The sequence below is a fragment of the Cherax quadricarinatus genome, chromosome 38, assembly GCF_038502225.1.
Source record: "Cherax quadricarinatus isolate ZL_2023a chromosome 38, ASM3850222v1, whole genome shotgun sequence".
NCBI classification, from domain to species: domain Eukaryota; kingdom Metazoa; phylum Arthropoda; class Malacostraca; order Decapoda; family Parastacidae; genus Cherax; species Cherax quadricarinatus.
Window position 1 is genome coordinate 8,306,897 of NC_091329.1, and position 17,035 is coordinate 8,323,931.

Sequence of the window (17,035 nt, forward strand, 5' to 3'; positions counted from 1 at the left end):
GCTGTTGGAGTGTGAGCAGAGTAATATTTAGTGAAGGGATTCAGGGAAACCCGTTATTTTTATATAGCCGGACTCGAGTCCTGGAAATGGGAAGCACAATGCCTGCACTTTAAAGGAAGGGTTCGGGATATTGGCAGTTTGGAGGGATATGTTGTGTAACTTTATACGTATATGCTTCTAAACTGTTAGTGTTCTGAGCACCTCTGCAAAAACAGTGATTATGTGTGAGTGAGGTGAAAGTGTTGAATGATGAAAGTATTTTCTTTTTGGGGATTTTCTTTCTTTTTGGGTTACCCTGCCTCGATGGGAGACGGCCGACTTGTTAAAAAAAAAAATATAGCATACATTCAGTAAATGTTATTTCGCTTTTTTTTTCTACACAGTTAAATTTACAGGCTAAGAGCTGTTACCCTACCTTAGCTTATTTCAAAGTCCAGCCCTATCTAAGATATAACCCCCCAGATGCAACCCACACCAGTCGACTAACACCCAAGTATCTAATTACTGCTAAGTGAACAGGGACAGCAGGTGTAAGGAAACATGCCCAATATTCCCACCAGTGCCAGATATCTAACCATGAACAATAAGAGACAACACAATAAGTGTCAAGGGCCCAAGACACTGCCTCCCACCATACATAAGCTTTGGACAGGCACCTAAATTCAGCGCCTGACCAACTGTGGTTCGTACGTCAGTTTACGTGTGGCCAACAGTAACGACCTAATTGATCAGGCCCTGATCCACCACGAGGCCTGGTCACAAACCTGGAAAGGGTTTTGGGGGCATTGACCCCCAAAAACCTCTCCAGGTATACTCAAGGTATGGGCCCTCAGTGAGCTCTGGGGCACTACCAACCATTATAAGCAATAATAATAATAATAATAATAATAATAATAATAATAATAATAATAATAATAATAATAATAATAATAATAATAATAATAATAATAATAATAATAATAAATTTATTTCTTTTCTGCAGTATACAAGTAATGTAGTTTAAATGTAATAAAATACTGTCAGGCCCCGTGACTGGTGGCATTGACCCCCAAAAACCTCTCCAGGTATACTCAAGGTATGGGCCCTCAGTGAGCTCTGGGGCACTACCAACCATTATAAGCAATAATAATAATAATAATAATAATAATAATAATAATAATAATAATAATAATAATAGTAATAATAATAATAATAATAATAATAATAATAATAATAAATTTATTTCTTTTCTGCAGTATACAAGTAATGTAGTTTAAATGTAATAAAATACTGTCAGGCCCCGTGACTGGTGGCAAAAACTCTCTCACACAGTGAGGGTCCAGGTTCGATTCCGGGGAAGGGTAGACATGTTTCCTTACACCGGTTGTCTATGTTCACCCATCAGTATAAAATGGGTACCTGGGTATTTGTCGACTGGTGTGGGTCGCATCCTGGGACAAAACTAACCTAATTTACCCGAATTGCTCAGCATAACAAGCGGCTTTCTATATAATAGTATGTCATTGATGTCAGCTACGACTGTATACCTTGTATATGTACTTGTAGCAAATAAAGATATTACTATTAAAAAAAGAGAAAGGCAACAGCAGGCAGTTCATTTCAGCCTATTACTTTCGTTCATAATAGCTCACTTAACTATAATTATAGTAAATTACTGTTTATGAATAACATTAATGAACTAAGACACAATCACCAATACTTCAGGTGTCATTGACCTACATGAATAAAACAGTTAATAAAAACTCTGCTTCATTTCACAGTCACTACACACTTTCCCTGCACAACACTCAACTGCAGATTATGTAAAAACTTTTGGTTAATACTTTTTATTCATGCTTTTTTTCCCGTCAACGGTTTGAATACAAAACCAACATTTCACTATGAATAGAAAAAATCTTGTGCATCAAGAGGAAGCACTAATAATAAATATCCGCCTAAATAAGGTTAGTGAGAATATTTACAAATTCTTACGTAACTTTTAGCTATTATCTTTAAAAGTAACCAATGACATTTACATTAATAAATGTTTTATGCAGGCAATTATTAATATGGTTTATTGACATTTTACTTTAGTTTATCTTCTTTTGTATAACTCCTCCGTTTTCTTTAGCTGGTGTCGCAGCCCTAACTTGGTGTCAAATGTTGAGCACACCCCATTTTTGACCTTTTTATTAAATAATCCTTTCATTATCAATCTTAAGAAAATGTACTTTATCAAAATTGCCGTATTTTTTTATTAAGCTGCAAATAATAATAATAAATATAAAAGCCTAGGAATTTTTAAAACAATGTAGGTATATTACCGGCAGTTTAAGAAAGTACACAAACTGTAACCTATTTTTTTTCAGTCCCATTATTAATAATATTAATAAACTAGTATAAACTTTTTTTTAAACAAGTGTATAACTTTTCTTAATGTTTACTGTCACGTCTATCTTGCTTTACTGTTTACCGTCTCTTAAGATTGATATATTCAGAACTTGACTCGCCTTACCGGCAATTTGACAGCTGTCACGCCAGCCGGCACCCACTGCCACATTGTTACTGATTTAGATTATTATTATCTTAGAGAACCGCTAAACCCCTGAGGGCCATACAGCATCTGGGGAATGCAAGACAATTAAGTTTGATCCAAGGAAGGGACGGACAGCTCCAGTTCTCTGGATCAAGAACCATTCACAGGAAACTTCACCTTGAAGGTTGACACATCACTTAAAAATATTTTCACCACACTTTTGACTAACAAAATATCCAATAGATTCAATTCACAGTTGATGAGATGTACAGCAAAAATATTTATGAAAGTGATGGCAAATATAGACACTGCTTTCACTTGCATTCAAAACATAGGAAACACAAGTCATGAGTGCAAATATATGAAAGTCCATTGATATTAATTATGCAAAAAAAAAAACACAGTATTAATCTATATTAATTATATTTAACTTGAAATAATAACATTTAAAATTTAATTACGTATTAGTGGATAATTAACATCACGTTCCCTTTAATTCAACCAACAAACACAAACCAACATCATTTGACAATTCTAATTAGATCAAGTTACCCCTTAAACCAAGAGCTAGAGAGTGACAAGAACAAACCTTAAATAAAGTGGTTAAAAACCAAGTTACCCTTTAAACCAAGAGCTAGAGATTGACAAGACCTAACTAATCCTTAATTAAAGTGCTTTCCCAAACCAAACCACTCCTTGAATTAGAAGCTAGAATTATACCCAGACCAGACACTACCCCTTGAAATGGGCACTTTCCCTGACCAAAGAAACCCCTTAAGCCAGGAGCTAGAGCTTGAAAAGACCACTCGCCTTGATGTCATCGTTGAGAGGTGTGATCATGGCTGGGTCTTCAGGTTTGGTCTCTGTGAGAGTTTCTGCGTAGGCCGGCATGGTCCTGTGGTCTTTATACCAGTGTACAAGAGCAAGTGATCTGAAAAGGGAACACTGCAGAGTTTACATGAACAAAATCCTGGAGTCCTGTCACTTTTTTAAAAGCTTCATGCGAGACAAACACAACTTGGAAAGTTACGCTTAGTATCACAGGATAAAAATTAACATTTCACAAATAAGTCTAGAAATAACCACAAACATGTAGTTATACACTGAAGAGGATCCCAGAAAGGGGTCGAAATATACACATTAATCAACCTTTTGTGTTTCTGTCTCCATGTGGGATATTATTGAGCATTAACAAGTGTTCATTACACTTCAGTTATTCATCTAGTTATACGTTCATTAACAGCTGCAATATATATGTATATATTCCCATATTTCAGCAGGACTTTTTCTCCGATATGAAATGTAAATTGACGCGATGAGCCAAATTGTTCGCTTTACAATAATTCAAATGCGACACTTTGTTACACTCTCACTTAAAATACTAGTTAAGTGTACTTACGGAAGTTACCGCGCACTTAGTTATATCTAGTTAACACAGCAGCCAGAGTTATGTAGCGGTGCTATCCTGGTAAACCTTTCTGGTGCACTACAGGATCATTTGCCAGGCTCGCTTTATAGGCTCTCTAAACATCAATTTCCAGGCGGGTCTCGGCCGAGGTGGCACCACTCCACACAGCCAATCATCACCCAGCATTTTCATGACGTGCCGACTCGCCACAACCAATTGCCGCTCCACGTTTTTCATGACGTGCCCATGTGGCTGGAGCCAATCACCGCGTGGTAATCCGTGACGTCGTGCCTCTCCACAGCCAATGGGCAGGAGATATTCCAAAACGTCACCAGTTCCCTCCAGCCTCAGCCAATGAGCGTGCGCGTAATTCCTGAAAGCCGCGGCGCCACGTTCGTATGGCGTGATGCGCCGGTGGAAAAGCTTTTGCAGCATTCAGCCACGACTCCTGCTATTGATCGCTCTCACACCTGAGCACGATAAGTAATACAGATATACACTGGGAAGTTTGCGACGAGAATAGCACTTTTAAACAACTAAATCAAGCTATATTCTTCCGCAGACTCATGTTCCAGATTGAACTGCATTTTCCCTTTCAGCTGGGTGGGCGAGCCATGAGAGTGTCAATAAACCATGTGATGAACAAAGATCACCAGAGACAAACACAAATAAGTATTTAGGTACATGTACGCATAGTTACACAAATTATACATAGTAACATATGTAAATTACCTTGGAAAACCCCCTCAAAAAGGTCAAGTTTATTTAGTCACAAGTACACATAAATAGTTACACAAATTATACATATTGTAAATTACTTAGGATAATCCCCTCAAAAAGTCTAATTGATTTATTTAGGTACAGGTACACCTACGTACAATTATGCCTAGAAACATGTAAATTATCTAGGATAACTCATTATGGAAGGAATGGTCCCAAATCTGCACACAGAAATCACTCCCTACGAAAGTAAAAGACTGGGCAGGCGATGCAAAATGCCGCCAATAAAAAGTAGGGGCGCCATTGGTACACTAAGAGAAAACACCATAAGTTTCCGGGGCCCAAAACTGTTCAACAGCCTCCCATCAAGCATTAGGAGATTTGCCAATAAACCCCTGGCTGCCTTCAAGAGAGAGCTGGACAGATACCTAAAGTCAGTGCCGGATCAGCCGGGCTGTGGCTCGTACGTCGGACTGCGTGCGGCCAGCAGTAACAGCCTAGTTGATCAGGCCCTGATCCATCGGGAGGCCTGGTCATGGACCGGGCCGCGGGGGCGTTGATCCCCGGAATAACCTCCAGGTAACCTCCAGGTATCCGCACCCAAACATCTTGCTGCTGGGTGATTTCATATTAAGACACCTACAGTGGAGGAATGTTGTAAATAATGTTTTAGCAGAGAAACCCCAGGAGGCAGCTCATGAAAATTCACACACACACACACACACACACACACACACACACACACACACACACACACACACACACACACACAGGAGGAGAGTGGTCGAACACCTGGAAAGGAACAAGATTATAAACGAAAACCAGCATGGGTTCATGGAAGGCAAATCTTGTATCACAAACCTCCTGGAGTTTTATGACAAGGTAACAGAAGTAAGACACGAGAGAGAGGGTTGGGTAGATTGCGTTTTCCTAGACTGCAGGAAGGCCTTTGACACAGTTCCTCACAAGAGATTAGTGCAGAAGCTGGAGGATCAGGCACACGTAAAATGAAGGGCACTGCAATGGATAAGGGAATACCTGACAGGGAGGCAGCAACGAGTCATGGTACGTGAAGAGGTATCACAGTGGGCGCCTGTTACGAGCGGGGTCCCACAGGGGTCAGTTCTAGGACCAGTGCTATTTTTGATATATGTGAACGACATGATGGAAGGAATAGACTCTGAAGTGTCCCTGTTCGCAGATGACGTGAAGTTGATGAGAAGAATTAAATCGGACGAGGATGAGGCAGGACTGCAAAGAGACCTGGAGAGGCTGGACATGTGGTCCAGTAACTGGCTTCTCGAATTCAATCCAGCCAAATGCAAAGTCATGAAGATTGGCGAGGGGCAAAGAAGACCGCAGACAGAGTATAGGCTAGGTGGACAAAGACTACAGACCTCACTCAGGGAGAAAGACCTTGGGGTGACCATAACACCGAGCACATCACCGGAGGCACACATCAACCAAATAACCGCTGCAGCATACGGGCGCCTGGCAAACCTGAGAATAGCGTTCCGATACCTTAATAAGGAATCGTTCAAGACACTGTACACTGTGTATGTTAGGCCCATACTGGAGTATGCAGCACCAGTCTGGAACCCACACCTGGTCAAGCACGACAAGAAGTTAGAGAAAGTACAAAGGTTTGCAACAAGGCTAGTCCCAGAGCTCAAGGGAATGTCGTACGAGGAAAGGTTAAGGGAAATCGGACTGACGACACTGGAGGACAGAAGGGTCAGGGGAGACATGATAACGACATACAAGATACTGCAGGGAATAGACAAGGTGGACAGAGATAGGATGTTCCAGAGAGGGGACACAGGGACAAGGAGTCACAACTGGAAGCTGAAGACTCAGACGAGTCACAGGGACGTTAGGAAGTATTTCTTCAGTCATAGAGTTGTCAGCAAGTGGAATAGCCTAGCAAGTGAAGTAGTGGAGGCAGGAACCATACATAGTTTTAAGAAGAGGTATGACAAAGCTCAGGAAGCAGAGAGAGAGAGAGGATCCAGTAGCGATCAGTGAAGAGGCAGAGCCAGGAGCTGAGTCTCGACCCCTGCAACCACAATTAGGTGAGTACAATTAGGTGAGTACACACACACACACAGTAGCAAGGGACAGCTGGCCAGGAAAGACAGTTCACTGAGAATAGAAGTTTCAGATATGACAGGGACTGAAGGCAAGAACATGTCAATGGAAGGAAATGAAATGCCTCAGAGGAAGCAGATGGAGACTCAGTGGGAGGAGGAAAGGGCGAGGTCAGTTTTTGTGTACGGGCTCCAAGAAGCTAAGGGGGCCAACTTTGAAGAAATAAAACAGGAGGAGAAAAAAATGATTGAAGGCATCATGAAAACAATAGGGGAGGGCAATATGACCCAGGTGACAAATTTTCAGAGAATTGGGTGGTTTGCGAGTGGAAGGATACGGCCTGTCAGAGTAACTTTCAAGGAAGAATCAGTTCGAACCAGGATTCTGCAAGAGAAAGCAAGACTGAGGGACAAAGAGGGGTACCAGAGAGTATACCTCGACCGCGACAGAACACAAGAAGAAAGGACTACACTGAAAGAGAGGGTACAGAGACGCAAGGAGGAACGAGAAGCAATGAAAATGAGCAGGACCCAGACACAGGAGGAAGGGCAAACACACCCCACAGAATCTCCCGCCAAAAGACTCCACCCGCGACATTCCCAACGCAACTGAGCAACCTATACTACAACCCACTCACTGTTCCCTCTGCCACCAACCCCCATATCACAAACCTCACCCCAACAGCTGTCCCTTATGGGCATCCTGACCCCACCCCCATCAACACATACCCCACCTACACCACAGCCCCATATAGGCCCCCACCAAGGCTCTCGCTCCCCCAACCCCAATATACTTGCATGACCACAATGATAGAAAAGAAACTAAAGGTTTGGTACACAAACGCGGATGGAATAACGAATAAACATGAGGAGTGGAATGAAAGAATCAGTGAAAAATCCCCAGATATCATAGCAGTCACAGAAACAAAACTCGCTGAGACAATAACAGACACAATCTTCCCAACAGGATATCAGATCCTGAGGAAAGATAGAAGGAGTAGAGGGGGAGGAGGGGTTGCACTGCTCATAAAACACCAATGGGGATTTGAGGAAATGGAAGGCATGGACATGATTGGAGAAAGAGACTACATTGTAGGTACAATTCAGTCCGGAGAACATAAAGTAGTCATTGGAGTGATGTATAACCCACCACAGAACTGCAGGAGGCCAAGAGAGGAGTACGAAGAAAACAACAGGGTGATGGTGGACACACTGGCTGAGGTGGCAAGAAGAGCTCACTCGAGCAGAGCAAAGTTACTGGTAATGGGCGATTTCAACCACAGGGAGATCGACTGGGAAAACCTGGAGCCACATGGGGGTCCCGAAACATGGAGAGCCAAGATGATGGATGTGGTACTTGAAAACCTCATGCATCAACATGTCAAGGACACAACCAGAGAGAGAGGGGAGGATGAGCCAGCAAGACTGGATCTTGTGTTCACCCTGAGCAGTTCAGACATCGAGGACATCACTTACGAGAGGCCCCTTGGAGCTAGCGATCATGTGGTTCTGAGTTTTGACAAGTGGAGAAGGTAACAGGAACTGAAGGGGACAGGCCAAACTATAAAAGGGGGGACTACACAGGTATGAGAAACTTCCTGCAGGAGGTTCAGTGGGACAGAGAAATGGTAGGAAAATCAGTAAACGAAATGATGGAATATGTGACAACAAAGTGCAAGGAGGCAGAGGAAAGTTTTGTTCCCAAGGGAAACAGAAATAATAGGAAGACCAAAACGAGTCCTTGGTTTACCCGAAGGTGTAGGGAGGCAAAAACTAAGTGCAACAGGGAATGGAAAAGGTACAGGAGGCATAGGACCCAGGAAAACAAGGAGATTAGTAGAAGAGCCAGAAACGAGTATGCGCAGATAAGGAGGGAGGCCCAGCGACAGTATGAAAACGACATAGCATCGAAAGTCAAATCTGACCCGAAACTGCTGTATAGCCACATTAGGAGGAAGACAACAGTCAAGGACCAGGTGATAAGGCTGAGGAAAGAAGGTGGAGAACTCACAAGAAACGATCAAGAGGTATGTGAGGAGCTCAACACGAGATTTAAGGAAGTATTTACAGTAGAGACAGGAAGGACTCTGGGGGGACAGACCAGATGGGGACACCAACAAGGAATACACCAACAAGTGTTGGACGACATACATACAGATGAGGAGGAGGTGAAGAAACTGCTAAGGGACATCGATACCTCAAAGGCAATGGGACCGGACAACATCTCTCCATGGGTCCTTAGAGAGGGAGCAGATATGTTGTGCGTACCACTTACCACAATCTTCAACACATCCCTGGAAACTGGGCAACTACCTGAGGTATGGAAGACGGCAAATGTAGTTCCCATTTTCAAAAAAGGAGACAGAAAAGAGGCACTAAACTATAGACCTGTGTCATTGACGTGTATAGTATGCAAAATTATGGAGAAGATTATCAGGAGGAGAGTGGTGGAGCACCTGGAACGGAACAGGAGTATAAATGCCAACCAGCACGGATTCACGGAAGGCAAATCCTGTGTCACAAACCTTCTGGAGTTTTATGATAAAATAACAGAAGTAAGACAAGAGAGAGAGGGGTGGGTTGATTGCATCTTCTTGGACTGCAAGAAGGCCTTTGACACAGTTCCTCACAAGAGATTAGTGCAGAAGCTAGAGCATCAGGCGCATATAACAGGAAGGGCACTGCAATGGATCAGAGAATACCTGACAGGGAGGCAACAACGAGTCATGGTATGTAATGATGTATCACAGTGGGCACCTGTGACGAGCGGGGTCCCACAGGGGTCGGTCCTAGGACCAGTGCTATTTTTGGTATATGTGAACGACATGACGGAAGGGTTAGACTCAGAAGTGTCCCTGTTTGCAGATGATGTGAAGTTAATGAGGAGAATTAAATCTGATGAGGACCAGGCAGGACTTCAAAGAGACCTGGACAGACTGGACACCTGGTCCAGCAAATGGCTTCTCGAATTTAATCCTGCCAAATGCAAAGTCATGAAGATAGGGGAAGGGCACAGAAGACCACAGACAGAGTATAGGCTAGGTGGCCAAAGACTGCAAACCTCACTCAAGGAGAAAGATCTTGGGGTGAGTATAACACCGAGCATGTCTCCGGAAGCACACATCAATCAGATAACTGCTGCAGCATATGGGCGCCTGGCAAACCTGAGAACAGCATTCCGACACCTTAGTAAGGAATCATTCAAGACACTGTACACCGTGTATGTCAGGCCCATACTGGAGTATGCAGCACCTGTTTGGAACCCGCACTTGATAAAGCACGTCAAGAAACTAGAGAAAGTACAAAGGTTTGCAACAAGGTTAGTTCCAGAGCTAAGGGGAATGTCCTATGAAGAAAGATTAAGGGAAATCGGCCTGACGACACTGGAGGACAGGAGGGTCAGGGGAGACATGATAACGACATATAAAATACTGCGTGGAATAGACAAGGTGGACAAGGACAGGATGTTCCAGGGAGGGGACACAGAAACAAGAGGCCACAATTGGAAGCTGAAGACACAAATGAGTCAGAGAGATATTAGGAAGTATTTCTTCAGTCATAGAGTTGTAAGGCAGTGGAATAGCCTAGAAAATGACGTAGTGGAGGCAGGAACCATACACAATTTTAAGACGAGGTTTGATAAAGCTCATGGAGCGGGGAGAGAGAGGGTCTAGTAGCAACCGGTGAAGAGGCGGAGCCAGGAGCTAGGACTCGACCCCTGCAACCACAAATAGGTGAGTACACACATGAGCTATTAAATCTCTGCAACAAATTCACGTTAAGCTAGCAAACAGTGGAGCTAACAAGACTGGAAAATACATTTGACCTCATCTTCACTAATAATGATGATTTGATACCAAATGTAACAGTATCAAAGACAATACATTCAGATCATAACATAAAAAAGGTCCAGACATGTATGCACAGGGTTCCTGACCAGCGTACGGTGACCAGTTATGCAGGTGCCTTAACCAAATTCAACTTTAGTAACAAAAACATACAGTGGATCAAATCAACTATGTCTTTAATGAAACAAGCTGGAAAGATATTCTAAACAACACGGATCCGAACTTTGCCTAGAAAGTCTCCTCAAGGGAGGTTCCTTGACACTGGTGAGGGGCTCTTGATCTAGGAAATTGGATCTGTGCTATGGTTCCCTGAATTAAGCCTGAATACTTTCCATCCCCCCAATTGAGCTGTATAATCCTACGGGTTTAACGCTCCCATGTTTATAATAACAATTGCCTAGAAAGAATTAACGCTGTGGCACTTAAGGTAAGCTCAAGGCACATTCCTTTAAGAAAAAAAAAGAGACAAGATGTAAACTAGAAAGAGAGAGACACTCCCTATACAGGCGAAGGCGAAGAATCACAGAGTTGCTGAGAGGGGCTAGTATATCCGAAATACGAAAGGAGGCACTGGTCAGAGAAATAATAAATATCGAATTTAAGCTTAAGGAATCACACAGGAGACAAAAAACACAGGAAGAACTTGAAGCCATAAATGCAATCGAAAGAAACCCAAAATACTTCTTTTCTTATGCCAAATCTAGGGCAAAATAACATCAGGTATTGAATGTTGCTTTTGCCCTAGGGATGCCAAGCCCATGATGAGTCTTTTCAAATCGCTTATTCTCTCTAGGCTGGAATATTGCTGTACACTAATGGCCCCTTACAAGGCAGGCGAAATTGCCGACGTGGAGAATATGCAGAGAGCTTTTACGGTACATATGAGTACGATGAAGTACCTAAATTACTGGGACAGTTGAAGTCCCTTGATTTATATTCTCTAGAAGGCAGGTGAGAAAGCCATAATATACACTTAAAAAATCCTAGAGGGACTAGTCCCAAAATTGCACACGAAAATCGCTCTTTACAAAAGCAAAAGACTTGGCAGGAGATGAAACATCCCCCAATGAAAAGCAGAGGTGCCACGAATATGCTAAGAGATAACACAGTGTCAGGGGCCCAAGACTGTTAACTCCCTCCCAGCATACATAAGGGGAATTATCAATAGACCCCTGGCTGTCTTCAAGAAGGCACTGGACAGGCACCTAAAGTCAGTTCCCGATCAACCGGGCTGTGGTTCTTACGTCGGTTTACGTGCAGCCTTCAGTAACAGCCTGGTTGATCAGGCCATGATCCACCATGAGGCTTGGTCACAGACCTGGCCGAGGGGGCGTTGACCCCGAAACCTTCTCCTGGTATACTCCAAGTACACATGCGGCTCATCCTGCAGGATAGAATGATGATAGATGGACTGACTGGTGTCAGTCTTAAGTCAATAAAGCTCACTTGAAGTTCTTTTCGTATTACTGTTCTCAAACTGTTTACTGACATGCCAAGATAATAATATATGTCCTGTAGCTCGATTGCTAGTGTACTCAGCTTACACATTGAGGTCCGGAGTTTGAATCTCCGGTACGGCTGGAAAACATTAAGGACGTGACTCACGAAATCGTAATGACACGATTTCAAACAAACCATACCACGGATGGGGTTTGAACCCGCGGTAAGAGAGTCTCAAAACTCCACACCGTCGAGTTTTGAGACTCTCTTACCGCGGGTTCAAACCCCATCCGTGGTATGGTTTCATTAGGGACGTGTTTCCATAAGACTCCTGCTGTCCCTGTTCACCCATCAGTATAAAATGGATACCTGGGTGTTAGTGGACTGGTATGGGTCGCATCCTGGAGTTTACCTGGAGAGAGTTCCGGGGGTCAACGCCCCCGCGGCCCGGTCTGTGACCAGGCCTCCTGGTGGATCAGAGCCTGATCAACCAGGCTGTTACTGCTGGCTGCAGGCAAACCAACGTACGAGCCACAGCCCGGCTGGTCAGGAACCGACTTTAGGTGCTTGTCCAGTGCCAGCTTGAAGACTGCCAGGGGTCTGTTGGTAATCCCCCTTATGTATGCTGGGAGGCAGTTGAACAGTCTCGGGCCCCTGACACTTATTGTATGGTCTCTTAACGTGCTAGTGACATCCCTGCTTTTCATTGGGGGGATGTTGCATCGTCTGCCAAGTCTTTTGCTTTCGTAGTGAGTGATTTTCGTGTGCAAGTTCGGTACTAGTCCCTCTAGGATTTTCCAGGTGTATATAATCATGTATCTCTCCCGCCTGCGTTCCAGGGAATACAGGTTTAGGAACCTCAAGCGCTCCCAGTAATTGAGGTGTTTTATCTCCGTTATGCGCGCCGTGAAGGTTCTCTGTACATTTTCTAGGTCAGCAATTTCACCTGCCTTGAAAGGTGCTGTTAGTGTGCAGCAGTATTCCAGCCTAGATAGAACAAGTGACCTGAAGAGTGTCATCATGGGCTTGGCCTCCCTAGTTTTGAAGGTTCTCATTATCCATCCTGTCATTTTTCTAGCAGATGCGATTGATACAATGTTATGGTCCTTGAAGGTGAGATCCTCCGACATGATCACTCCCAGGTCTTTGACGTTGGTGTTTCGCTCTATTTTGTGGCCAGAATTTGTTTTGTACTCTGATGAAGATTTAATTTCCTCGTGTTTACCATATCTGAGTAATTGAAATTTCTCATCGTTGAACTTCATATTGTTTTCTGCAGCCCACTGAAAGATTTGGTTGATGTCCGCCTGGAACCTTGCAGTGTCTGCAATAGAAGACACTGTCATGCAGATTCGGGTGTCATCTGCAAAGGAAGACACGGTGCTGTGGCTGACATCCTTGTCTATGTCAGATATGAGGATGAGGAACAAGATGGGAGCGAGTACTGTGCCTTGTGGAACAGAGCTTTTCACCGTAGCTGCCTCGGACTTTACTCTGTTGACGACTACTCTCTGTGTTCTGTTAGTGAGGAAATTATAGATCCATCGACCGACTTTTCCTGTTATTCCTTCAGCACGCATTTTGTGCGCTATTACGCCATGGTCACACTTGTCGAAGGCTTTTGCAAAGTCTGTATATATTACATCTGCATTCTTTTTATCTTCTAGTGCATCTAGGACCTTGTCGTAGTGATCCAATAGTTGAGACAGACAGGAGTGACCTGCTCTAAACCCATGTTGCCCTGGGTTGTGTAACTGATGGGTTTCTAGATGGGTGGTGATCTTGCTTCTTAGGACCCTTTCAAAGATTTTTATGATATGGGATGTTAGTGCTATCGGTCTGTAGTTCTTTGCTGTTGCTTTACTGCCCCCTTTGTGGAGTGGGGTTATGTCTGTTGTTTTTAGTAACTGTGGGACGACCCCCGTGTCCATGCTCCCTCTCCATAGGATGGTAAAGGCTCGTGATAGGGGCTTCTTGCAGTTCTTGATGAACACGGAGTTCCATGAGTCTGGCCCTGGGGCAGAGTGCATGGGCATGTCATTTATCGCCTGTTCGAAGTCATTTGGCGTCAGGATAACATCGGATAGGCTTGTGTTAACCAAATTCTGTGGCTCTCTCATAAAAAATTCATTTTGATCTTCGACTCTCAGTCTGGTTAGCGGCTTGCTAAAAACTGACCTGTACATTGCAGAGTCACTTGTTTGCACAGAACTGCTTAATGCCTCAAATGACGTAGTGGAAGTTTTAGCAGTAAAGGTCGAGAACCAAAACCTAGTCATTGTGGTAGTCTACAAGCCTCCGGATGCAACATCCCAGCAATTCCAGGAACAGCTGTTAAAAATTGACCACTGTCTGGAAAATCTTCCAGCTCCTGCACCCAACATCTTGCTCCTGGGGGATTTCAACTTAAGGCACCTAAAATGGAGGAATATAGCAAATAATATTGTTGCAGTAATAACACCAGGAGGCAGCTCTGATGAAAACTCACACTCACACGAGCTTTTAAATCTCTGCACAAAATTCAATTTAAACCAGCAAATAATAGAGCCTACAAGACTGGAGAATACACTAGACCTCATCTTCACTAACAATGATGATCTGATAAGAAATGTCACCATATCAAAAACAATATACTCAGATCACAACATAATTGAGGTTCAGACATGTATGCATGGAGCCCCAGACCGACAAAATGAGACTAGTCACGAGGGAGCATTCACCAAATTCAACTTCAATAACAAAAACATAAAGTGGGACCAAGTAAACCAAGTCCTAACCGATATAAGCTGGGAAGATATACTAAGCAACACAGACCCAAACTTATGCCTAGAACAGATTAACTCGGTGGCACTCGATGTATGCACAAGGCTTATTCCTCTAAGAAAAAGGAGGAGTAGATGTAAAATAGAAAGAGACAGGCGCTCCCTTTACAGGCGACGGAAAAGAATAACAGAGCGGCTAAAAGAGGTCAATATATCTGAAATGCGCAGGGAGACACTGGTCAGAGAAATAGCAAGCATCGAACTTAAGCTAAAAGAATCCTTTAGGAGTCAGGAATCGCGGGAAGAACTAAAAGCCATAAATGAAATCGAAAGAAACCCAAAGTATTTCTTCTCCTATGCCAAATCAAAATCGAGAACAACGTCCAGTATTGGGCCCCTACTTAAACAAGATGGGTCCTACACAGATGACAGCAAGGAAATGAGTGAGCTACTCAAGTCCCAATATGACTCAGTTTTTAGCAAGCCGCTAACCAGACTGAGAGTCGAAGACCAAAATGAATTTTTTATGAGAGAGCCACAAAATTTGACTAACACAAGCCTATCCGATGTTATCCTGACGCCAAATGACTTCGAACAGGCGATAAATGACATGCCCATGCACTCTGCCCCAGGGCCAGACTCATGGAACTCTGTGTTCATCAAGAACTGCAAGAAGCCCCTATCACGAGCCTTTTCCATCCTATGGAGAGGGAGCATGGACACGGGGGTCGTCCCTCAGTTACTAAAAACAACAGACATAGCCCCACTCCACAAAGGGGGCAGTAAAGCAACAGCAAAGAACTACAGACCAATAGCACTAACATCCCATATCATAAAAATCTTTGAAAGGGTCCTAAGAAGCAAGATCACCACCCATCTAGAAACCCATCAGTTACACAACCCAGGGCAACATGGGTTTAGAACAGGTCGCTCCTGTCTGTCTCAACTACTGGAGCACTACGACAAGGTCCTAAATGCACTAGAAGACAAAAAGAATGCAGATGTAATATATACAGACTTTGCAAAAGCCTTCGACAAGTGTGACCATGGCGTAATAGCGCACAAAATGCGCGCTAAAGGAATAACAGGAAAAGTCGGTCGATGGATCTATAATTTCCTCACTAACAGAACACAGAGAGTAGTCGTCAACAGAGTAAAGTCCGAGGCAGCTACGGTGAAAAGCTCTGTCCCACAAGGCACAGTACTAGCTCCCATCTTGTTCCTCATCCTCATATCCGACATAGACAAGGATGTCAGCCACAGCACCGTGTCTTCCTTTGCAGATGACACCCGAATCTGCATGACAGTGTCTTCCATTGCAGACACTGCAAGGCTCCAGGCGGACATCAACCAAATCTTTCAGTGGGCTGCAGAAAACAATATGAAGTTCAACGATGAGAAATTTCAATTACTCAGATATGGTAAACATGAGGAAATTAAATCTTCATCAGAGTACAAAACAAATTCTGGCCACAAAATAGAGCGAAACACCAACGTCAAAGACCTAGGAGTGATTATGTCGGAGGATCTCACCTTCAAGGACCATAACATTGTATCAATCGCATCTGCTAGAAAAATGACAGGATGGATAATGAGAACCTTCAAAACTAGGGAGGCCAAGCCCATGATGACACTCTTCAGGTCACTTGTTCTATCTAGGCTGGAATATTGCTGCACTCTAACAGCACCTTTCAAGGCAGGTGAAATTGCCGACCTAGAAAATGTACAGAGAACTTTCACGGCGCGCATAACGGAGATAAAACACCTCAATTACTGGGAGCGCTTGAGGTTTCTAAACCTGTCTTCCCTGGAACGCAGGAGGGAGAGATACATGATTATAGTCACATTGGGACTTGAGTAGCTCACTCATTTCCTTGCTGTCATCTGTGTAGGACCCATCTTGTTTAAGTAGGGGCCCAATACTGGACGTTGTTCTCGACTTTGATTTGGCATAGGAGAAGAAATACTTTGGGTTTCTTTCTATTTCATTTATGGCTTTTAGTTCTTCCCGCTATTCCTGACTCCTATAAGATTCCTTTAGCTTAAGTTCGATGCTTGCTATTTCTCTGACCAGTGTCTCCCTACGCATTTCAGATATATTGACCTCTTTTAGCCGCTCTGTTATTCTTTTCCGTAGCCTGTAAAGGGAGCGCCTGTCTCTTTCTATTTTACATCTACTCCTCCTTTTTCTTAGAGGAATAAGCCTTGTGCATACATCGAGTGCCACCAAGTTAATCTGTTCTAGGCATAAGTTG

The 17,035-nt window shown here is 43.5% G+C and overlaps 1 protein-coding gene across 1 annotated transcript in view; it reads right to left on the reverse strand.

Annotated features, from left to right (window-relative positions):
• Nucleotides 1–4,044, reverse strand: part of FASN1 (Fatty acid synthase 1) — a 52,553-nt gene extending 48,509 nt beyond the window's left edge. Inside the window, exons 1-2 of the mRNA XM_070092070.1 lie at nt 3,915–4,044; nt 3,326–3,446 (exon numbers count right to left, since the gene is read on the reverse strand). Coding sequence (XP_069948171.1) covers nt 3,326–3,406 — 81 coding nt within the window. The 5' untranslated portion in view covers nt 3,407–3,446; nt 3,915–4,044. The remainder of the gene's footprint in view (nt 1–3,325; nt 3,447–3,914) is intronic.
• Between the last annotated feature and the right edge of the window lie 12,991 nt (nt 4,045–17,035).